Below are 21,393 nucleotides of genomic sequence, written 5' to 3' on the forward strand. Positions count from 1 at the left end.
GGTAGGAAACGTACTACATGTATATTTTTATGATTGCCTCTTAGGCAGGGTTGTCGATGTTTTTGCAGACATAAATTGCCCAGGCAGCAGAGGCAGCTTAATGAATCCTATAATTAGCCTTATAATCTTGAACTTTCCTCTTAAGAATCTTCCAATCCAGAATCCAAGAGGATCAAGAATTGGCAAAGTTAATCTTCTTTCCTTCAAAACCCCTGCCAAAAAAAGACTTTGTAGCCATGTTGAGAAAGACTTAATGGTCTGTGAAAGGGAGAAACACATAGTAAAGATATCACAAAAGATGTAGAGCATGGGAGAGAACCGACTTCCAGGTAAGGATGAGACAGTTTGTGTTATAAAAGAAAGAAGATCAAGGACAGGACTGAGTGAGTTACTCAGTGTATAACAGGATGACAGTGAAGTAAAGCTTTAATGCCCAAATGTAATGGTCACATAACATTAAAGGATAAGTCAAGTATATCACATCAGGTCCAATAATATGCCCTATAAATATCACTATAGAAAGCTAAGCCCACAACTATAGCCAGCATCTACTAATAATATATAAGAATAATGAGAAGGAGAAGATTTTTACTTTTATAATAGAGAGCTACGTAACTATGCAAGATCACATCAAAGGTATGCAACCTCACGACTCGCTTATAACGAGAATAGATTTCCTGGACTACTTTATTATCATTAAGAGATACCTCCTGAACGAGAATGAAAAGATAGATGAAAAAGTATTTGGAGACTTATGTAAGATATGCAAGGATTGCAGAGACCTGGGGCCTTAATTTCTAGGGAGTATACTATGCAAATAGGTTTATATTAGCAGGCATATCATTTACTTAGTACATATAAAAAGCAATTACCATGGTAATACCTTTTTGGCTGAGTCATTAATAGTTTGGGTATTTCCTATTTAAGGTTGTTTTGCCATATTGTGCTGCTAGCTTTTAACACAGTGACTACAAGCTTTATCAAACCTCAAATTTTACGCTCTTAGAAACCAGTTGTATCTCTGATAATCAAGAAGTTTTTGGAAGTTATGCTGTCCAGAACTGCCCAGAAGGCCAGAGCCTTTCTTAAGTAAAGATGCCCAAACCTGGCTCTTAGTGTCAGTATTACTACCTCTAGTACAATCTATAGGTCCAATTTTGTTAGTATATTATGCCTTTGGAGTAACTTTAAGGGCAATATTGAGGCTAGCTATGCATCTATAGATTAGAACTAGTTTGGCTTAATCCTATCTCATAAACTGATTGTTATTCATCAAGCGTTCTGGGCGCACATAGACAGTACCACCCAGCAGCCGATCACCCTCAATGAAATGAAAAGAAGCTACTGATACAGGACCAGACCACTGAAAGAACTGGGTCCAAGTCGGAATTCTCTAAAACGCCGTTGCAGTTCATCCGGTTCCCCGGGATCAAACACATAACTCATGTCGACGACTAAAAACATCATACAATGTTGCCTGCCATGCCCATGAAGATAGCCTGCGCAGCAAGTTGAAGTGACCAAAAGCCAACCTTCTTGAAACGGCGCTTGCGCGCCTGTTCATCGACGACGTCTCGGGCAAACGCATCATATGTCTATAATATAACTGTTAACCACAAAAATTTTTAAGGGAATAATTTGACCTTTTCAGGGAATACTCACGGCTGCCGACAAATCGTCCATCAAGCCGCTGTCAAAGATGGTCCAGCTGCCATCAAAGTCACTCAGTCGCTTAACGAGACGGCAATTCACCGGAATGAAGGTCCGTCTGGAATTGATGTACGCCACGATAGGTCGAATGAGAGCATTGTTGATATATGACAGTTCTCGCGTGAAGAGAGGAACAACAGCCCTGACATTGTTAAGATGAATCCTAAGATCGGTTACCACAAACCGTTTATCGTTGTCATTAGCGACGAACGGGAGTACAGCATCTGTCTGGACCTCGCGGGCTTCCTTGCTGTGCTCTGCTGGATAACGCGTCGATGTGACTGTTGCTTCAAGGCGGTCGTAGAAGTCAGACACGACTTTGGCAAGACTCTCATCATTATCGGCGGGGAACATGATATCAGCAACAATGTCGACGGTGCCTTCATGAATCCAGGAAAAGGGACCCTCAACACCACGATTCAGATGATCGATATTGAGACCATCAATCCGGAATCTGCTCTGCTTCTTCCAGGGACTGGACCCGCCGTTCTCAACGCCATTACTTAGTTGAGCTCCGGTGTAGCTATGGGTTTGGCGAGGATGGAGGGTGAATAAAGAATTGTCGAAAGAGCCTGACATCATATTTGCCGAGAGAAAATCGTAGAAAAGCCATTGCTTCCTTAACTGAGGAAGATCGCAGGAAAATATGCTGACGGTAAAGGGCCTGAAGTTGTTAGGCTGATAGACCGTGACTAGGACATCTTCCATCTTAAATGAATCGATTTCGAAATCTCCAGGATTGTGCTCGTGGCGATAGGACTTAGGGTCTAGGTTGTCACCTGTCCAATGGACATGAGAACGGTCGATAACCCCTCTGATCCCTTTGACTTCGACATCTCGTAAGAGACCTTTGCCGTTGAGCCACTTCGTAAAAGATAACGTCACATTAACCGTATCAATCGACACATCGAACTGGGTATAATTCGTATCCTCCTCCCAATGTTCAGCGCCATCTCGCTGAATAGATCCATCGGCGTCTGGCCGATCTTTTGCGTCTCCCAAAGCTGCGACAGCGGCAGCGGCGGCCGCTGCAGTTTTCGACGAACCTTTACTGACGTTTCCGCTTCCCTGACCCGGTCTACGCGATACGAACACATTCTTAAAGGTGATGACACCATCCCTCCATTTCGGAACAATGGCAGACTCGAATACCACCTTGACACCCGAAGATTTCGTCAGATAGTTCCCCACCCAACGAGCTAGAGTTTCTGTGACAATTAGAACACAATCAGAACAAGTATGGGCGAAAAGACTATACCCTGAGCGAAAACCGTATTTATCGCAAAGATCAGTAGAGAAAAGAAGGTTGTTGTTCCCAAAATGATCCATAAAACATGACCGAGGAGCACCCACGAGAAAAGGGCACTTATCTCGTCCAAGTTAAACGGTCGAACACTTCTGATAGAGAACCACTTAAATCTGACCCGAAGCCTAGACCAGAAGCCAGTAGCTGCAGCCAATAACTCTTCCTTTGTAGGTCGATGGAACTGGGGCAAGTTCGGCAAGCGCTCTCTAAGGTTTCTATTCGATGAATCGGGCTCGTGATATCCTTTTCCCACACTCTCGCCCTCACCGTCAACTGGATCACGCGGTCTCAATGGAGCCGCTTCATCAGGAGTGCTCTCATTTTGTGCGCTACTTCGGGCCTTGGCCAATTCAGCGGCTGATCTGTCATTCTCCGAGGTATGCACACTTCGTTTCCAAATGTGTCCAGCAAGGATTCCTAGTGACCTTCTGTTAGGATAAGAAGGACCGTTCGGACATATTATCTTCTCAGGTGAGATTGCACAAGTCGCTCCCGTTTCAACTGCTACGGCCGAGTGGGGAGAGGCTCCGAGTACCAGGAAGCTTCCGGAAGCGAATCTCCTGCTGATCCTTCGAGTGTTGCCAGGCGCTATCTTCCCAGAGTAATTCCGCACAAAAAATCCACGGGTTGTGCTATTTGAGCTCGAGGAGTTGAGAGAAAATGCATTCGAGCTCGTTCGAAGATCGCGGAGGAAGAACGGACTTGCTGCTTCTCGGAAAACGGCGTACAGCCGATGTCCTATATTGGGAGACATCCTCTTGGTTACATTCTGGAATACTCTCTATGATTGAGGGTCTCAATGAAAGAGGGGAAAGAGGGTGAAAAGTATTAAAAAAGTGATGTCCACACCACTGGTACTGCTGGAAAAGACGTAACAAAACGGCGGCAACAATAATACGTTCTACCCGCATCTAGGCCGAGAACTAGCCATGAAATCATCCGTGTGCCATCATTAAGCCACACCACCCCCCCTGTGTTTGCGTCGTTTGCACCAAAATTTTTCTGATACCCGCACGTTCTGCTGGCTTATCGATTGCCCACCCGCTATTCAAATTTCGCCAAAAAAAAACCAATCTTGCGATCAGCTAGGCCTGGCATTATTACCTAGTCAACGCTGCAATATGCCCGCACCAACTGCTCTTCTGAAGAAGCCAGAGGAAACGGCGGAAGCCGAAACCTCCACCTCTGTTCCCCCCGCGCAAGGTCTGATTTTCTTGTATCTAATCATCATATCTTAAATTAACATATTAATAGATGGTGATGACCTCTTAATCGATCCAACAACGACCCTTCCAAAGGAGGCAGAAGCATCCGCTCCGGAACCCGATGCTGGCGACGGAAGTGCCATGCAAATTGATGAGGAAGGCCGACCGCTCTTTACTCCGACGAAGGAGATCAGCAGCGCATACCGAGTGGAAACGCGGAAAGTCCCAGTACCGCCGCATCGGATGACTCCACTGAAAAACTTCTGGCCGAAAATCTATCCTCCTCTCGTCGAGCATCTAAAGTTACAAGTGAGGATGAATATCAAGAATCGCGCGGTCGAGTTGAGGACGTCGAAATTTACTACGGATCCAGGGGCTTTGCAAAAAGGAGAAGACTTTGTGAAAGCCTTCACTCTTGGATTCGATGTAGATGATGCAATTGCTTTATTGCGACTCGATGATCTTTACATTGAATGTGGGTTCGACATCTTGTCCTATTTGAGTGCGATTTATAGTTCCTTTGCTAAGAAACACAATTTCATTCTCCAAAAATGCTAACTATCAAATAAAAAAAATTAGCTTTCGATATCAAGGATGTTAAAACGCTCAACGGAGATCATATGGGACGGGCAATTGGACGGATCGCAGGCAAAGACGGGAAGACCAAGTTTGCCATTGAGAACGCCAGTCGGACCAGGGTCGTTCTCGCCGACCAGAAGATTCACATTCTCGGCGGGTTCAAGAATATTCACATTGCGAGAGAAGCCATTGTCAGTTTGATTCTAGGTAGCCCTCCGGTAAGTTTGAAAGGAACCCCTAGCGTTCTTCTACCGCTGACGACAGGGACAGGGCAAAGTATACGGCAATCTTCGTACTGTCGCCTCTCGGATGAAGGAACGCTTCTGAAGTTGGGACTGTCATTCTCCATCAGCATTTTAATGGCGTTGGGCGTATCGGCGGGTCTATTTGGAAATGTGATGAAAATCATTTTTAATGTGTATGGACTTCTGGATATTATATCAATTTCATTTTTGTTATGAACCGATAAGGGATCATGAAGTGAACACCATGATGTTATTTTGCCTAGATTAGATTCGTCGAGAGTGCCATATTAATCCTTCTTCAAGGGGGTGTAGATCTCCTCTATCCCATCTTTAGTGATGACCATCATCTGCAGACCATCACCGACCTCGATATGTCTCTCCACAGCGCTGGTGAATGCATCGCGCACCAGTTGTTCGACGGTGCTCCTTGGTAATGGCTCAGGTGTCCTTCTCTGCAAAGCATGCCCCTCCCCACTTCCAGGGATGTGCTGGTTCTTGAGGTTGACCTGATTATCCAGGAATGGCATAATCAGACTCGCTGCAGATCCCGCCGCTCTGCACTGCTCTCGTTCATAGGAACCCACGGGATCGTAACTATACAAGGCTCCCCTGCCTTCCTCATCGAGACCTCCTAGTATAGCGTGTGTGTAGTAAGGAAAGAACCGCTTCTGATAGAGAATTGTCGACAGTCGTTGCGCGCAGGCCTTGACAGACATGGGCTTGCCGTGCTGGTATCTGTACACCTTGACAATGCTGTCTAGTCGTTCCTTCAGAGCCTGGCCATCTGCGGCGAAGCCCACGACGGCAAGAACAATGTGAGCCCCCTCACCAGTCTCATCATCGCCTCCTATCTTGAAGACTTTTGGAGCGTATCGAGAATTGATGTTGTAGCCAGAGACGGAGCGGGTGTCGCCAGCAATGATAGTAAAGTCGGAGCCAGCTATCCCCAAAGTTGAGCCGCCGTTGTCCGTGTATCTGGTAAATAAGACGTAAGCCTTAGCAAAGACAAGACTTAGGTGTCATGGAGCCGTACGGATAAAATGAATGCTCCCTGTTTCCAGCTGTGGCTGATTGAGGTAAGTGTCCGAAAGTCTCAGCATGAGACTGCTCAATGAGAGATGCCATCTCGTAAGGGACACTGATCGTTTTTTAAAGGAAATCAGAAGACGAGTACAGATTCCTTTGATGCTGAAGAGCTTGTCAGAGTTGGAAGTGTTAATGGACTTTGAGAGGTAACCTCTCAGTTGTCGATTGTGACTTGGGTTTCGTGTTGAAGCTGCGCCTAGAGCTTCCTGGACTGACGCGGAGCTACGCTGCCTTATGATTACGTAATAATCGCAAAAGGTATCCGACACTTGCGGGCCAAATTTCCTGAGGCAGTACGGAGTAGGGCTTTCCAAGTTCCAAACACTCGATAAATCTGTGTTCTTCGGCCTCCAGATACTCATGGCCAATCCTGTTTTTGGGGTTCAGTTGCGAGCTGGCGGCAACCATATTTGCAGCTAATGCGGCCGGTATATATTGAGATGACAATATAATGCTGGGCCTTGGAGCATATGAGAGTAGCAGCGAGGACGAGGCCAAAGGTCGAGTCTCGCCGCCTACCTCCACGGTGTGTATCTCCAGCTGATATATAACACAGTAAATTGACTGATCGATTAGAGCGTCAACGATCAACAACAAGGGAATCTTAAACGTGATGTACATTCTCAAGGTCAATAATTCCAGGTTGAAGTTCTAAGAGTTCATCTAACGATGCAGCGTGCAGGCCCTTCCGACGTGAAAAAGGAAAATCCCCCATCTGAAACTACTGTTGTTGACCCCAGTGGTCCTCTCCTTGGGCCGCTCCAGCCACAAGATACATCAACACCGCCGGATAGTCATTTGGTATCAGGGCAGTCTTCTCCATATTCTGCATCCAGAGCTTTGATCCATGACCTTACACTGCCTCCGGTTCCTGACCTCGATATACCTCCATCCCCACCTGGATCTCCTGACCCTGCTGCGAGTACCAAGTTTTCACATTTTCTCTCATTGAAGAAACAAGGTGTTCATTTCAATGAAAAACTATCAGCATCGTCTTCTCTTAAAAACCCCAGCCTGCTCCTTAAACTGAGACAGCATGCCGGTATCAACGACGCGGAGCAGTATGCTACTTCGCTCCCTCTTGACATATGGGACGTTTCGTCGCTTCCGGATTGGGGTTACAAAGAAGAATTGGTGAAAACCCAGCAGGCCACTCGTCAAAGACTAGAAGAGAAGATGAGAGCATCTGGACAGAGAGAATCCATCGAATTCGTACCTTCGGGTACTAGCCGTGATGGGAGATCATCATCTGAGAGGAGATCCAAGACCACTACCACATCAGGATAGCCAATTGCCAGTTCCAGTCCTGACAGGACAGATCGATATTTTGAGCAGCAGCGACTGACCAGTGACTGCACCGCAAAGCGAAGTCATTCACAATCGACAAGTGAGGATGCTTTGGATTGCGGAAATTCTTCCTGGCTGTATTGTAGCCTCCACGAAAACGGGTTGGTACTACTTATTTGGAGAATTTTACCTTCTATGGACCGCAAATGGCCTGTTTAAAACGTATTCCCTTTCCTTAGTTGGCTATCCACTCGCAAACTTAATGTATCAAGAATTTGATTGATATCAGATAATCTAGTGTAGACCTAGAGTTATTTCTTATCGCATACAAGCCTTACAGGGCTCACTTCACTCGACTGAGAAAATACCCGGTCTCTGCCAGGGACTTTTGCCCCTGGGGCGTACTTATAATAGGTATGATTATGATTTTTATTATTTACTTCCTAGGCGGGCTCCCTGCTCATATTCCTTATAATATTCTCTTTGCTGTATCTCTTATATTAGGTGGCACCTATTTATCTTCTACTTCTGAGGTAGACCACCTGGCTATATTCCTTACTATCGTTCTTGCTATTATTATCCCTTAGTAATATTTGTCTCCCTTACTGATATAATCCCTTGCTAATAAGCCTAATAGATAATTTCTACTAAAATAATGGAGGTAATCTCTTCGTGCCAATTTATATATCTCTTGCTAATAGGGGCTAGGCAGATTTCATGAATTTGGTATGTTTAATGTATGTTGCTTTTTACAGCCACATGACAGTGTGCAAAAACGGATTTGAATGTTTTATAGTACTCCGTATAGGGGAGGGGATAGGGGATGCACCTTAAACACTTGGTAAATCATCTCACGACTTGTGGCCAGTTATGGAGAGCCAAGATATCATCTCCCCCAATTGAACGGTTCCCAACCTTGTTAGGTGATTAAATACTGTCAAGAATCGAGATAGGCTAGATATTAATGGAAGCGAGAGAAACCTCTACCTATGCGAGCATAATCCGGGGCACTGATAGTTCAAGCTTGCGCCACATATAATGCGCCACAGTGGCGCCAGGCTGTTGACCAATACGTACCTCCAAGCTCCGTCAGCTCGCCTGCCTAATAATGATGAACATAGCTACGTGACTCTCAATACATCCCTCCTAATCCTGGTTTCGTCTGCGTCCGTGTGAAATCTCCATTCTGGCATCTTTCTTTCGAATATTTTTAATCTATATTAGAACAGCTTTTCAAGACTTCAGCTTCCTTGGTGCCGTGTTTGGAACGTCATGAACCACTTCCCACAAGCCTGGGGCCGTGTGAGTTGCCTATCAATAACATACTGTACCTGCGTTCAATTCTTGCAATTCCTAATGATGTGAACTAGCCCAGGGATGATGTCTACGGTGTGTACGATTATTCTTATCTCCGGACGTCTGGCCCGAAAGCGCATACGCAGTCTCCGGCTGTCACGGGTACGTCAGTCGTCGCAGTCAAGTTCAATGGAGGTGTTGCAATGGCTGCAGACAACCTGGGTATGTATTACAGTAATCCTACAATGACACTCGTGTGGGATGTTTTGTCTGACCTTGCGCACCCGCTCCATAGCTTCCTACGGCTCTCTGGCTCGTTTCACGGATGTCAAACGCATTCGGGTTTTTGATGGGACATCCATTATCGGTTTCGGCGGGGATGTCTCCGATATGCAGTACATCGACCGCCTTCTCAACGCCATTGATATCAGAGAAAATTACTCCTCCAACGGAAATACGCTAAATGCCAAAAACATCCATACTTACCTCTCCAAAGTTTTCTACAAGCGCCGATCGGAGATGAACCCTCTGTGGAATCACATTCTCGTCGCTGGATTCGACGGTGATGGTAAGCCGTTTCTTAGTTCGGCAGACCTGCTGGGAACGACATTCTCGGCGCCGCACCTGGCAACTGGTTTCGGTGCGCACCTGGCAATACCAATCCTTCGTCGGTTGTTCCCGGAGGATATGCCCATTGAAGAGATTTCAAAGGAGCAGGCGATCGCAGCATTGAGGGATTGTATGAAGGTTCTGTTTTACAGAGATGCACGGAGCCTGGATCAATATACTTTGGCAGTGGTGACCAAGGATGGGGTAGAACTGAAGGAGAACGAGAAACTCGAGAACCAAAGTTGGGCGTTTGCGGAGGCCATCAAGGGCTATGGGACTCAGGTCAACTAGACTCACTGTTTTTGCAGTCCGACCTTGTCCCCGGAGTAATGCAGTTTGTCATGAGATGCTAATAAATGAATCACCGGCTTGGAATGCAGTTATGGCGTGCGCATTTCTGGGGAATGGTTATTTCCCAAAGCTATGATCATCTACATGTGCATGTACAATCAAAAGGCTTCATCTATAGTAATCAACCGGGTCCCAGACGTGGTAGGAACATGTTCATAGCTTCGCCGACGGCTTGCTGAACACGACCCGATTGGTGCAGGATCCCACATCTTGGAGTGACACTTCTACCACGTCGCCATCCTTCAGCCAGAGCGGAGGTTTCCTGCCCATACCTACGCCTTGGGGCCTAAAGAGCGGAAGGAGATGTATTAGCTACCCAATCGTGGTCATACTTCCCGTGTCGGGTAGAAGAACAAACTCACGTTCCAGTAAAGATGAGATCACCTGGCAGCAGAGTCGTGCCCTGGGAGAGGAAGGAGATGGTCTTGGCCACGCTGAAGATCATATCCTTCGTAGACGATGACTGGACAGTTTGACCATTCAGTTTGGTAGAGATGTTGAGCGCGTTTGGATCGCGGATCAAGCTTGCAGACACGATGCCAGGTCCAAAAGGCGCCCAGCCATCGAATCCTTTACCTAACCCCCACTGTCCACCGCCGCGCTTGATCTGCCAATCGCGGTGCGAAACATCGTTACCAACTGCGTATCCCAGGACATAGTCCAAGGCACGCGATTCGGGGACATCCCTCGCTTCCTTTCCGATGACCACCACCAGTTCACACTCGTAGTCCAGGCCCTCACCCTCCTGCGCCATGGTGGAAACAGGAATGTCATCGGTAGGGCCGGTGATGGATGTGACGGGCTTGTAGAAGAGCACTGGATACTTCGGGATCGGAAGGTTGGACTCCCTGGCGTGTTGCTCGTAATTCAGGCCGAGGCATCGCACGGTCTTGATGTCATGTCGCGCCAGCGGCGCAAGAAGCGTCTTCACTTCAGCGACCTTATCCGTCACCTGGTGCTGACCAAAGATATCGCCTTGGATCACCCGTGCCTTGGTCGCTTTGGCGATGTCAGTGACGCCAGATGGGAGAATGGCATCGCCATAGTATACAAATCCATCTTTCGCAAGAAAGCGGATGAGACGCTGGAGGGGCGATGTGGATTAGCATGGATACTGTAGGGTGAAACAGAAAGGCAAAATATTTTTTTCGCTAATGAATGTCTTATTCTCTTTGCTCATGGAATACACAATCCTTCATGGTGAACATTGCTTGCAATGATGCGAGAGAGTACATAATTGATATACAGTTTATGAAGGATGCATGTTCAGGATTACATACCGAGAAGGTTGCCATTATATCGGGTTATAATTGGAGCAAACAGCAGACAAGTGAATTCATAGGTTTCTAGAAACGTTGGTACATAAACTATTGAGATGTCTTCATTCTACGCTCGAATCCCAGGTGGAGGTCGTACATGCCCTGGTCTTCTCATCTCTCGGCCGGGTGTCCGAGTTGCTCCGCGGTTTTCCCCACGGCGCGGGCCGGCGTCGGCAATACCTTTTCCCACCCATCAAAGTTGTTCTCCTTTCCACAGCCAGCACCGTTCACAGCCTTCTGGCAAGGACTGCACAAGAGAAGCCGGCACGCGAGCGAGATGAGAAGACTGTCGGGACTTCAAAGAGAGGTCCTGTCCCTCTACCGCAAATGTTTACGAGAAGTTCGGAAGAAGCCAGCCGTAAGGATCGACCTGCCGAATACAAAAATGAATCATGACGATGGACTTTCTAACCATTCGCTTTTCTATATAGGATGCGAGGAATAATTTTAAAGAATATGCAAGGTGTGCAGCACTATCGCCCTTTTCGACGTTCACCAGCATGAGCCCTCGGTGGTCATTGCATATTGACTTGTCTCACTGCAGGTCAGAGTTTCGTAAACATCTGAGCGTGAGCAAAAAGGATTTCACTGCCATTGAATATCTCCTGCGAAAAGGCCATCGACAACTCGAGATGTACTCCTCGCCGGGCATCCGCAATATAAGCCGATAACATCACCGACACTGACGCTCAATTGACGTGCTATGATCATTTCCGGTGCGACAGGTCTCCTGTAGGACGATGGCTGTGCTTCACCCGCGGATCCATCAATTTACTTCGAGCTTCTTCGGACAAGAACTTGTACGCTGTCGATGCAGCTGCAAGCTGTCAGTGCCTCCGCTATTATCACGTGATATTACGTCACTGTTCTGTCGCACTGACCAATCACGGGGCTGACCGTCGACTGAACCTTATCGAAGGTTCTGGTGGGTCCTGGACTGCTCTTTATCGATCTAGACGAATCTCCAACCTACTGGAACCAGCTCGATGCTGCTGGTAGTAGGCATCCAATGTTTGTAAGGATAGATTTCCGGACTATGCTGGCAGCTTCTACAATCTTGGAATCAAATATAAAAAGGGCCTCAGTAGTTGACCGTTGATGCTCTGGCAGTAGCAAAGAATCAGAATCAGAATCAGATATCAATCAGATCATTCAGAGTTGTTCTCGTGAAATCAACTTCCTTATCTAAGCTTGCTGCATAAATCAACAAGATCATTATTACAACTCCTCGACAAAAAATCGGCACAATGGCTTTCTACCCGCGATTCTCACCTGGCGACTTCTCTTCTCTCTTCCGTCTTCTGGACGACTATGACGTCCATCGCTCAACTCGGCCAAGTGCCTCCCACCACCACAATAATAACAAGCACCGGCTGACACCCCGATCCTTCGCACCCAAGTTCGACGTGAGGGAGGCGAACGACAGCTACCTCCTGGACGGAGAGCTTCCGGGTGTTCAGCAGAAAGATGTGGAGATTGAATTCACGGACCCGTACACGCTCGTAATCAAGGGCCGCTCCGAGTACGAATACAACAACGACGATGAGCAAGATGAGGACATGACGGATGACTCTCAAGACGACTCATCGTCTTCGAGATCCAAATCTCTCCAACCCACCGTCGAAGATGCCGATGACGAGGACGCCACTGGCAACGAGTCTACTACCATTACCAAAGTCCTATCGACATCGTCTGACAACAACAACAACAACAACAACAACAACAAGCTCACGAAGAGCACGACGAAGGGCAAAGCCGTCCAGAAATCATCCAAACAATCCGTCAAGTACTGGATTTCCGAGCGCCGCGTGGGCGAGTTCCGCCGCACATTCAGCTTCCCGACCCGGGTCAATCAGGATGCCGTCAAGGCCAGTTTGAGGAATGGCATCCTCTCGATTGTCGTTCCTAAGGAGCCGGCCCATGTCGTGAAGAAGATCAGGATTGAGTAAATTCAATCAATCAGCATGCGATTTTTATGAACTCTGGGTTTCCACTGGGCGTTCATGGGATGGATTTTATGTTGTTGATATGGGATGGAATCTTTGGTTGTTTGTTTGTTCTGCATTTGATGTTTCTGTTATTGCATGGCATGGGATGGGACCAGGCTTTTCAGCAGGACTGGGAACTTTCTTCACCTGTATACTATACCAGCTAGTATAATGGATTTTTAATAATCAAGGACTTGAAAGAATTTTATCAGCCTTGACTGATAAAATCGCCTCATAAGTTAAGCCTTGATGTATGTAGTTAGTGCATGCTCCTAGGATCTCGTAGTATGTATGTACAGTATATTGTCCTGGCAGCATTAGCAATGAGCTAGGACTTTGCAGACGAGGGAAAGGGGAAAATTTTAAAAAACCAGCTGTTAAAACAGCCAGGCAAGTATGTAGGCACGACAATTCACTTAATTGCCCAAGCGGAAGAAAGTTGGATAACGCCAGCATACTAACCCTAATATAAAACCAAACAGGATGAGCGCTGGCTTCTTTTTTTCCTGAAAAAAAAATCAAACGAACCAGGAAAAGCTATGGAGAAAAATGGCGCCTCGGAATAGAGACAATCGATCAATATCATCATCGTAATAGTCAGAACAGATATTACTTTTAAATAAAAAAATTGTAAATGAATAAATAATAAACATGAAAATATAGCACATAAATTCCAGCATCAGATTTTACTTTGATAGCCAAAATGCCTCGACTTGACAACCACTCGGTTAGTTAGCTTATTGATGCTGAAAAGATCCCCTCTGGACTTTCACCAGCTTCTTCCGGGACTGGTCAATGCTGCGTGTCCGAGCTCGGCCTCGTGGAAGTTCTACATCCACTTCGGTGCGCTCTTGTTGTCGCATTCGTGCCTTCCGGTATACGTCGAACAAACTCGGGAGGGAAGGAACTGGAGGGATATCGTGGTGATGCTGCAGCAGTTGTCTTCTTTGGAAGGGAGATCGATTGCGATTATTGACCTGTTCGTCTTTCCTCAAGAAGGGCTGCGCCTTAATGCTAGGCTCGGACAAGGACCGAACCCTCGAACCCCGGGAGGGGGTGGACCTGGATATCTCAAGGCGCTCCCTGGTATCGACGCTTCTGTTAACATGCCGATCATTGTTGTTTTCAGTCTCAGGGTTTCTGCGTGGATTTTCTATAATAAAATCTTCGCCGTCGGACCTGCAAATTGTACCGGATTCGATGAACCCACTGCGCCGGAACCCAAGTTTCAATTGACTGGTTGAGAAACGACGGCGTCTCTCTGGGAACTCAATTGCATCACTACCGTCTCCAGTATCACTATCAGTGTTTTGGGTGGTCGTTGACGTTGGTACCGACGGAACACTGCTTAGACCAAGTTGAGCGTGGAAACGAGGAGGAGAATGGCAACAATGATGGGGTTTGTCTGAAGTTCTGCGATTCCTGGCTTTCCTGGTCGAGATGGGGAGAAGTGGAGGAGACGACTGGTATTGCGGCTGCTCTGCCGATTGAAGGTCCGCTTCCTTAGACTTTTGGCGCAACGGACGACGCCATGACTTTCTGCGGGGGTTCTCGACATCCTCTTGAACAAAATCGCTCGTGAGCTCTGTAGAGACTTCGAGAGGAGTGTGCTGTGGCGGTGACTCTGAAAGATCTGGCGACCTGCTAGTTCGGTCGGTTTGCTCAGAATGAACTGAACTGACTGAACTGTACCCACTGTCCGTATTGGTCAGCGACCGAGATTCCTGTCTTCCAAGCCTGCTGATGCTGCCGTCCCGCGTGGGAGCATTCCGGACGGTGCCGTTGTTGGAGACCCTCTCACCAAACGCCAGATTGATAGCCTCATCTTCCATCCCTTGCTCGGAGAAGGGAATCTGTCTGGGAGCCATGGCCGTTGTCGGGGATTTCTCAAAAGAGAATGGGCTTCCTGGAATGTCATTTTCGTCCTCAATATTGGAGGTCTGCCTGTGTAGCGGTATCTCAAACAGAGAGGCGGAGCGCTTTTTCCCTGTTCGTTTCAATCCTTCTTCGGAGTCTGCTGCATGTTGCGCTGGTGTTGGCTGAGCGGAGGACTGTTCAAAGGGCATGATACCATCGATATCACCCGGGGAAGTGCTCACGCTGCGTTTCGAGTCCTCGAAGGAGTGGTCATCTCCTCGGGACTCTGCGATAGAATGAGTGTGCATACCACGGCGGGTTCTATCACTGGGGGCTGGAGATGCAGACCCGTTCACAATCCGCAGAGATCCCCGTTTCAGCCCACCCAAGTGAGAGTAGTCCAAGGAAATTGGAGATAACGCTCGCTCGTATGTGACAGGTGGAGCTGGAGACTCCAGACTCAGTGGGTCGGGTTCGCACAGAGGCCATCGAGGAGATCCCGAGGCCGGCGTTGGGTAGCCATGGACGCTTTCATCTTCCTGTTCAATTAGGGAGAGTGGCCTCCGATAGAAGTCTTGGGAGTTTCTTCTTGCAACACCGGGTTTGAGAAAAGATTTCCGGCGGATAAAAGAAAAGCGGCGGTCCTCTATCGTCGCGACATTTTCTGCCATTGTTTCCTCTATTGGGGCCTCTTGTACGTCGTCCACGATTTCCGACGGACCTAAATAAAAGATAGGCGATCTTTGAGTTTCCCGACGCAGAAGTTGTCGAGATCGTGATTTGGCATCTGCGAGCTGGACACCGGATGGCCGTCTTGTGAGCCGGCTTGAAACGAACAAGCTCGAATGTGACAAGGAGCGTTCATGCTTTCTCCCCCTGACCTCTTCGAGGTTTGACCAACGCCTGTTGCCGCTGATTGAGAGCCGAGAAGGCCCTGAATGAGAAGCTGGAAAGGATGGAAGTGACCGTGTCCGCCGCCTGTCACCTTCGTCAATGTCTGGGGAAGCTTTGGGTAGTAAATCCCCAGTCCACGGACTTTTCCACATCATCGAATTGTCGGACAGCACAGGACCATCGTTTGCCTCGGTCTTTCGCTTGGTGGAACCCGATTTCAGAAGACTGTGTGATGACGTATTTGTTTGTGGTTTCGATAGACGCCTCGAGCTCCGTCGCTCGTGTCGTATTTCCCTGGACTGTAGATTCCCCATGATGCCAGGCAGCGAGTAAAAGCAAGAGGTCGACCACCCTCAAGATCCAATTGCCAATTGTCAATATTGCTCAGGGTAACACAGATCCCGGCCAGGGCCCTATGACCTGCTGTCACCAACACCCATTCGAGCTTTCCCTAAAAAACAGCCGTAATCGAATCGAGAACGATTCTCAATAATAACGCAATGTACTCCCGTCTGGGGTCCCAGACTGCGCCACGTCTAGGTGTCTACGGGAATACCGATGTTGTTAGGCTGTTTTGCAATGGCTTTTGCCTTTGCGCGATATCAGATAGCAACAATGGCTAGAGTCGCCAGGTCCGAGGTCCCACAAAGACAGATTCGAGATTCGGCGATTGACAATCCTGATGCATTGATTGTTCAAATGACAGATCAGACTAACGTTTCAGGAGACGACTGAAACGCTGGGCAAGTGTTGAAATCGACGCCCATAGACCAGACAGTCAGTGATTGGCTTCTGACTTCTTCCCTCAAGAATTCAACCGCCGTGAATATAAACCCTGGAGAAAGCTGGAATCAAATGGCCAGGGTCAACAAGAAATAGTTCCATGAAGGGGGGCATGTCCTGCAGGATGTTGGAAAGCGGGGTTGACTCCATGATGAGATCAGGAAGCCAGCTATTAACTATAATTATCAGTAGGACTATTGGAGGGGTCTGAAACAACAGGGACGAACGCGTCAAAGTGATGATTGTTATTGTTATTGTTTTTGTCATTGTTATTCAGTAGTAATTCAGCCAACAGGTTTAGGCACTGCAGCTTGGTAGCCAATAACAGTGCTGAAGACATGACGTTGATGGTTGCGAGCGTCCATCAACTTGCCAGGCCAAGATTCCAAACTGGCCACTCGTTAATCCTCCGTGGCGAAGATGGAGGCAACGGTGTGTATCGAAAGCGGATGATGCTGTCCATTCATCCATCGACTGTTCACGCACCCGGCCAAGCAAGCCCTAGGAGAAAGCTGCCGCAGCTTATCTGGGGGGCATCAACCCCGCAGCCAATGATGGCCCGAAAACAACCTGGCTAAGCCCAAACTTGCTTGCAGGATTATCATTATTATGCATCATAATATATGGAACTGACGTGAACTTGCCCAAGACCTTCAGAACTTTTAAGACGGCCTCGGAGAATTGACGATTGACTTCTCGCTGCGTCGTCGTAGTTGGAACACAATCCGACTTTTACTCCTCTCGGAAATCTGGGGGATATCCGTGGATGGTCCCAGGGAACCACAGACGATTCCGGTTATTCGGTCTACAACAAAGGAATTGTTCCCTCACTGAATTGCGTCAGTCCATCTTGGAACGCTGATTGCACCTGGGGAGTTTGGGATGCTCCAGCCACGCCGGAGCACTTGCCGCTTGCGGCCCACCACACCATTCCAAAATACGGAGTCTTATTACATCAACGCACGTACGGCGTACTCTGTATCAATGGAATCAGAAAATTCCACAGACAGAACTGCCGGTCGCGAGATCAGCTACCTATGTAGGTAATTTCGCTCATTGCTACGTACATTAAAACTATCGTTCGTCACCGATTCTGGAAAGAAAGAGTTCCTGCCTTCCCACCTGGAAAGAAGCCCTTGGAAACAAACCAAATCGCCCGCGACTGTGACGTGCTCGTCGCAGCTGCCACGAAGCTCTCCGACTCCCTCGCGATGGACACGGCGCGGACGGGATTGTCGGCTTTCCCATTCCTGACGCCCACCGAGTTCCGCGCCGCTTGCGCAGCTTTCACTTCCCGAGTCCATACCGTGGGAGGCCCCGAAGAGCTGGGTTGGTTGTCGGTAAGATGGTTACAAGAGGTGAGTGAGAGAAGAGAGGGGAGAACAAAGCAGTTCTGCGTAGCCTTTTCCTCCCTCTCGGGTGTCGTTAAGCGAGTCACCTATCTACTAGACACTGCTGCCGTCCAAGACGATATGGAAGAAAATACAAGAAATAAGACATGCTGATGCAGCCGGATTGGGAGTGTCTCTCTTCTAGTCAAATCAATCGATTCTGAGAATATCAAAACGCACTATGCACACAACTACTGGCAACCCTACGGGAAACACGCCAGACGCCACCGAAATTGACGAATCACAGGAAGATCTGCTTGAAGACGATGATCATGTCCGTGAGATCCATCCTTTTTCAAATTTTCCTCTGCTGTAAGGTGACAAGTATTCCTGATATTATCCCGACAGGAGGCCCTCATCCGCAAACCCAACTCTGACCCGAGTTTTCGCCTGGAAGTTGATTACGATATTGTTCTCTCACAAACATATCAGGTGCCCGTCCTGTACTTCGCTTTCCCGGCCGTCCCTCAAGTAGGACCGACCGGAATCGACGCAGTATATCGATACCTTGTTCCACATGAATACGGGTCGCCATTGAAAAATGTTGGTGTCATGGGAGGCATCAGCTTCGGAGTATGTGAGCTCCCTCGAGTAAAATCAACGCCAGCAGCTATCTCTGAACTCACTATGGGCAGTACCATCCAGAGTCTGGCGTCCCCGCCTACTTCGTCCACCCCTGTAACACTGCGAGCGCCATGAGAGACATCGTGGGCGACAGAGACATCGATCCCGAGGCCTATTTGCTCATCTGGCTCGGATTAGTAGGTAACTGCGTCAACTTGTCCGTCCCAAGCCGTCTTCTCACAGAGAGTGACATGTCATTTCTCCGCAAGGAGTGATCGGCGTCGATCCAGTCCATGCAAAGAGAAATGACCATGACTCTGTTGCGTGCAGAAGGAGGACTTGAGACGAGAATTGACCGATTTAATCTTCATCTGATGACGCCTCCATTGGCACATCGCTCTCTTCTTCATCCATTGGTGCCTCTTCTTCGTCGCTCTCCTCCTCACGCGGACGTTTGACACCTTTCGGTTCTCCCTCTTTCCCGGCCTCCGCACCTTCAGAAGGCTTTCCCGTAGTCGCGGCGGCTGAGGGTGGTGCACCAAAAATGGATTTTTGCAGATCCGTCGACAGACCAGCGCCTGCAGTAGGGGCCGTGGTCGGCACATTGTAAGTGCCACGCAGTTTGGCAATGATGTCGGAGCTACCTTTAGCATAGGCGATTTTCTGAATCTCATAGTGTAAGCACCGGCACATTGTCTGAAAAAATGTTATGCATGGATGATAGAGCTCACCATCTCCTTCCCGAAGAAATCAAAGCCTTGGAGCGCGCGCATGGCCTGCGTACTCGCCTGGATGTCTCGGAACACGACATGGGCCTGTCCTCGCATTTTCTCTGTTCTCATGGCAACGACATCAAGAACGGTGCCGTAAGTCGAGAAAAGTGTGTACAAGGCCATTCTGAGGTCCGGCTTCTTGATCTTGTCGGGCAGGTTCTTGATATAAAGGCTATTTTCAAAGTTAGTGCGTTCAGTTTGACAACATGCGATCGGGAAGTAGAAATAATTTACGTTTGATTTGGAGCTCCCACCGACTGGGCACCCTTCCCCCCTGGAGGACCATTGCGCGTCGTGGTTGTTTTCGTAGCCATGACGAAGTTCCTTGCCCAGTTCTGACACAGTCGATTGAGGAATTTCTATTGAATATAGGGGGAATAAAGGGAACACGCAGAAAATTCTCGGCGCTGGCGGGTAAATATTGCGAATCGCGATATGCTGCCGTGAGTTGGGGTTTGAATTCGTGGAGAGCACACTTTTGAGTTCACCAGCGAGTACTTGGTGCTGCATTGACTATCCGCAATGGAGATGAACACGTGATCTGTTACATAATCATGCCTCCGTGTTCCCAACACAGGCAACCAGACAACCCCACGTCGACTACTATTGTATACGCATCAACTTGAGGCGGCGACAGTAGAGAGCTACTCCTGTCGTCGGAAAGATTTGACCAAAATGGCTGCCCCGGAGGTCCACCACCTTTTCCATAATCCCATTGCGGATCATTCATTCTCCAGTGACAGGAACACGCTCGCTGTCGCGCGGGAGAATACCGTCGAGCTCTACCAGCGGTCAGGCACCAAGTTTACCCTGAAAGATGAATTGAAAGGCCATGACAAGACTGTCACTGGTGTCGATATTGCCCCCAATAGTGGGCGCATTGTGACCTGTTCTCAAGGTGCGCTCATCTCGAAGTTCGATTTCGTACGGACAGCAACTCACTCGGATTTCCTATAGATCGCAATGCTTATGTCTGGGAACGAACCCCGACTGGATGGAAGCCTACTCTGGTCCTTCTTCGAATCAATCGTGCGGCTACCTTCGTCCGCTGGTCTCCGTCGGAGCAGAAATTTGCCGTGGGCTCAGGAGCCCGCGTGATTGCCGTCTGTTACTTCGAGGAAGAGAACGACTGGTGGATTTCGAAGCATTTGAAGAAGCCCATTCGCAGCACCATCACGAGCCTTGCATGGCATCCAAACTCGGTCTTACTCGCGGCAGGCTCCACGGACTCACACGCCAGAGTGTTCTCCAGCTACATCAAAGGTGTGGATGAGCGTCCTGAGCCAACCGCTTGGGGTGAACGCCTTCCATTCAACACCGTCTGTGGCGAGTTTCTAAACGATTCTGCCGGGTGGGTGCATGGAGTTTGTTTCTCTCCGAGTGGAAATGCCCTTGCGTTTGTCTCCCACGACAGCAGTGTCACTGTTGTTTATCCGAGCGCACCGGAACAGCCGCCCCGGGCTATGTTGAATATCAGCACCCGCCTCTTGCCTTTCACCAGCCTGATCTGGAACGGAGAGAATGAGATTATTGCCGCTGGACATGTAAGCAATTTGCTTTCTAGCGTTCAAGAAGTACAGAACACAATCTGACCGCTCTTCTTGTAGGACTGTGAAGCTTATCGGCTGCGCGGAGACGAGAACGGATGGCAGCTTGTAGGCTCCATGGAAAGTAAGAAGGGACCTGGAGCTGCTAGCGGCCGCGAAGAATCTGCCCTGCACATGTTCCGCCAGATGGATCTGAGGGGACAGACTCACGATGATACTCAGCTGGAAACCGTCCATCAAAACACTATCAGTACGATCAGAGTATATGAGGAGAGCGGTGGAGTGGTCAGAAAATACTCCAGTAAGGATCCCTCTGATGATTTGGAATTCAGAGAACTAACATGAATTCTTATAGCGAGCGGTGTCGACGGAAGAGTGGTCATCTGGTCTATCTAAGATGTATCCACCATGCATCAGCAACCATCTTGTGCGCACAGATAGATAGTTTTGTGCCAAGTTGGTGTCTTGCTGTACTCCATTCTTCGAATGTTATCACAGTGCATTGAGCTTCTCGCCCAATCGTCAGATCTTTCCATATCACTCTCGGGTCGTATATATCATACCGTAGCCAATTGGGACGAGATAGGCATATCATTATCAACT

At 48.3% G+C, this 21,393-nt stretch overlaps 11 protein-coding genes across 11 annotated transcripts; 6 read left to right on the plus strand and 5 right to left on the minus strand.

The window, feature by feature from the left end:
• Positions 1 to 1,463: 1,463 nt before the first annotated feature.
• Positions 1,464 to 3,770, minus strand: VTN77DRAFT_5276 (uncharacterized protein; the record flags this gene model as incomplete). Its single annotated transcript, XM_069421427.1, has 3 exons — positions 1,464 to 1,595; positions 1,663 to 2,918; positions 2,969 to 3,770. The coding sequence occupies 3 exons, from the start codon at positions 3,768 to 3,770 to the stop codon at positions 1,464 to 1,466; spliced, it is 2,190 nt and encodes a 729-aa protein (XP_069276914.1).
• Positions 3,771 to 4,137: 367 nt separating this feature from the next.
• VTN77DRAFT_5277 (uncharacterized protein) lies at positions 4,138 to 5,127 on the plus strand (the record flags this gene model as incomplete). The annotated part of the gene is made up of 4 exons (XM_069421428.1): positions 4,138 to 4,219; positions 4,271 to 4,696; positions 4,801 to 5,018; positions 5,071 to 5,127. The coding sequence occupies 4 exons, from the start codon at positions 4,138 to 4,140 to the stop codon at positions 5,125 to 5,127; spliced, it is 783 nt and encodes a 260-aa protein (XP_069276915.1).
• Positions 5,128 to 5,332: 205 nt separating this feature from the next.
• VTN77DRAFT_5278 (uncharacterized protein) lies at positions 5,333 to 6,170 on the minus strand (the record flags this gene model as incomplete). The annotated part of the gene is made up of 2 exons (XM_069421429.1): positions 5,333 to 6,020; positions 6,079 to 6,170. The coding sequence occupies 2 exons, from the start codon at positions 6,168 to 6,170 to the stop codon at positions 5,333 to 5,335; spliced, it is 780 nt and encodes a 259-aa protein (XP_069276916.1).
• Positions 6,171 to 6,582: 412 nt separating this feature from the next.
• Positions 6,583 to 7,418, plus strand: VTN77DRAFT_5279 (uncharacterized protein; the record flags this gene model as incomplete). The annotated part of the gene is made up of 3 exons (XM_069421430.1): positions 6,583 to 6,657; positions 6,708 to 6,759; positions 6,814 to 7,418. The coding sequence occupies 3 exons, from the start codon at positions 6,583 to 6,585 to the stop codon at positions 7,416 to 7,418; spliced, it is 732 nt and encodes a 243-aa protein (XP_069276917.1).
• Positions 7,419 to 8,690: 1,272 nt separating this feature from the next.
• Positions 8,691 to 9,614, plus strand: VTN77DRAFT_5280 (uncharacterized protein; the record flags this gene model as incomplete). The annotated part of the gene is made up of 3 exons (XM_069421432.1): positions 8,691 to 8,720; positions 8,789 to 8,936; positions 9,010 to 9,614. 3 exons carry the CDS (start codon positions 8,691 to 8,693, stop codon positions 9,612 to 9,614), a joined length of 783 nt encoding a protein of 260 aa, XP_069276918.1.
• Positions 9,615 to 9,827: 213 nt separating this feature from the next.
• On the minus strand, positions 9,828 to 10,969 carry VTN77DRAFT_5281 (uncharacterized protein; the record flags this gene model as incomplete). Its single annotated transcript, XM_069421433.1, has 3 exons — positions 9,828 to 9,960; positions 10,037 to 10,758; positions 10,955 to 10,969. The coding sequence occupies 3 exons, from the start codon at positions 10,967 to 10,969 to the stop codon at positions 9,828 to 9,830; spliced, it is 870 nt and encodes a 289-aa protein (XP_069276919.1).
• A 121-nt stretch (positions 10,970 to 11,090) lies between these two features.
• On the plus strand, positions 11,091 to 11,664 carry VTN77DRAFT_5282 (uncharacterized protein; the record flags this gene model as incomplete). The annotated part of the gene is made up of 3 exons (XM_069421434.1): positions 11,091 to 11,351; positions 11,425 to 11,456; positions 11,538 to 11,664. The coding sequence occupies 3 exons, from the start codon at positions 11,091 to 11,093 to the stop codon at positions 11,662 to 11,664; spliced, it is 420 nt and encodes a 139-aa protein (XP_069276920.1).
• Positions 11,665 to 12,240: 576 nt separating this feature from the next.
• Positions 12,241 to 12,942, plus strand: VTN77DRAFT_5283 (uncharacterized protein; the record flags this gene model as incomplete). The annotated part of the gene is made up of 1 exon (XM_069421435.1): positions 12,241 to 12,942. One exon carries the CDS (start codon positions 12,241 to 12,243, stop codon positions 12,940 to 12,942), a length of 702 nt encoding a protein of 233 aa, XP_069276921.1.
• A 776-nt stretch (positions 12,943 to 13,718) lies between these two features.
• On the minus strand, positions 13,719 to 16,046 carry VTN77DRAFT_5284 (uncharacterized protein; the record flags this gene model as incomplete). The annotated part of the gene is made up of 1 exon (XM_069421436.1): positions 13,719 to 16,046. The coding sequence occupies one exon, from the start codon at positions 16,044 to 16,046 to the stop codon at positions 13,719 to 13,721; it is 2,328 nt and encodes a 775-aa protein (XP_069276922.1).
• Positions 16,047 to 18,830: 2,784 nt separating this feature from the next.
• VTN77DRAFT_5285 (uncharacterized protein) lies at positions 18,831 to 19,557 on the minus strand (the record flags this gene model as incomplete). The annotated part of the gene is made up of 3 exons (XM_069421437.1): positions 18,831 to 19,133; positions 19,202 to 19,415; positions 19,478 to 19,557. The coding sequence occupies 3 exons, from the start codon at positions 19,555 to 19,557 to the stop codon at positions 18,831 to 18,833; spliced, it is 597 nt and encodes a 198-aa protein (XP_069276923.1).
• Positions 19,558 to 19,918: 361 nt separating this feature from the next.
• VTN77DRAFT_5286 (uncharacterized protein) lies at positions 19,919 to 21,186 on the plus strand (the record flags this gene model as incomplete). The annotated part of the gene is made up of 4 exons (XM_069421438.1): positions 19,919 to 20,141; positions 20,201 to 20,787; positions 20,851 to 21,091; positions 21,146 to 21,186. The coding sequence occupies 4 exons, from the start codon at positions 19,919 to 19,921 to the stop codon at positions 21,184 to 21,186; spliced, it is 1,092 nt and encodes a 363-aa protein (XP_069276924.1).
• Positions 21,187 to 21,393: the final 207 nt, after the last annotated feature.

The sequence above is a fragment of the Rasamsonia byssochlamydoides genome, assembly GCF_041956645.1.
Source record: "Rasamsonia byssochlamydoides strain NRRL 3658 unplaced genomic scaffold VTN77scaffold_39, whole genome shotgun sequence".
In the NCBI taxonomy this organism is placed as follows: domain Eukaryota; kingdom Fungi; phylum Ascomycota; class Eurotiomycetes; order Eurotiales; family Trichocomaceae; genus Rasamsonia; species Rasamsonia byssochlamydoides.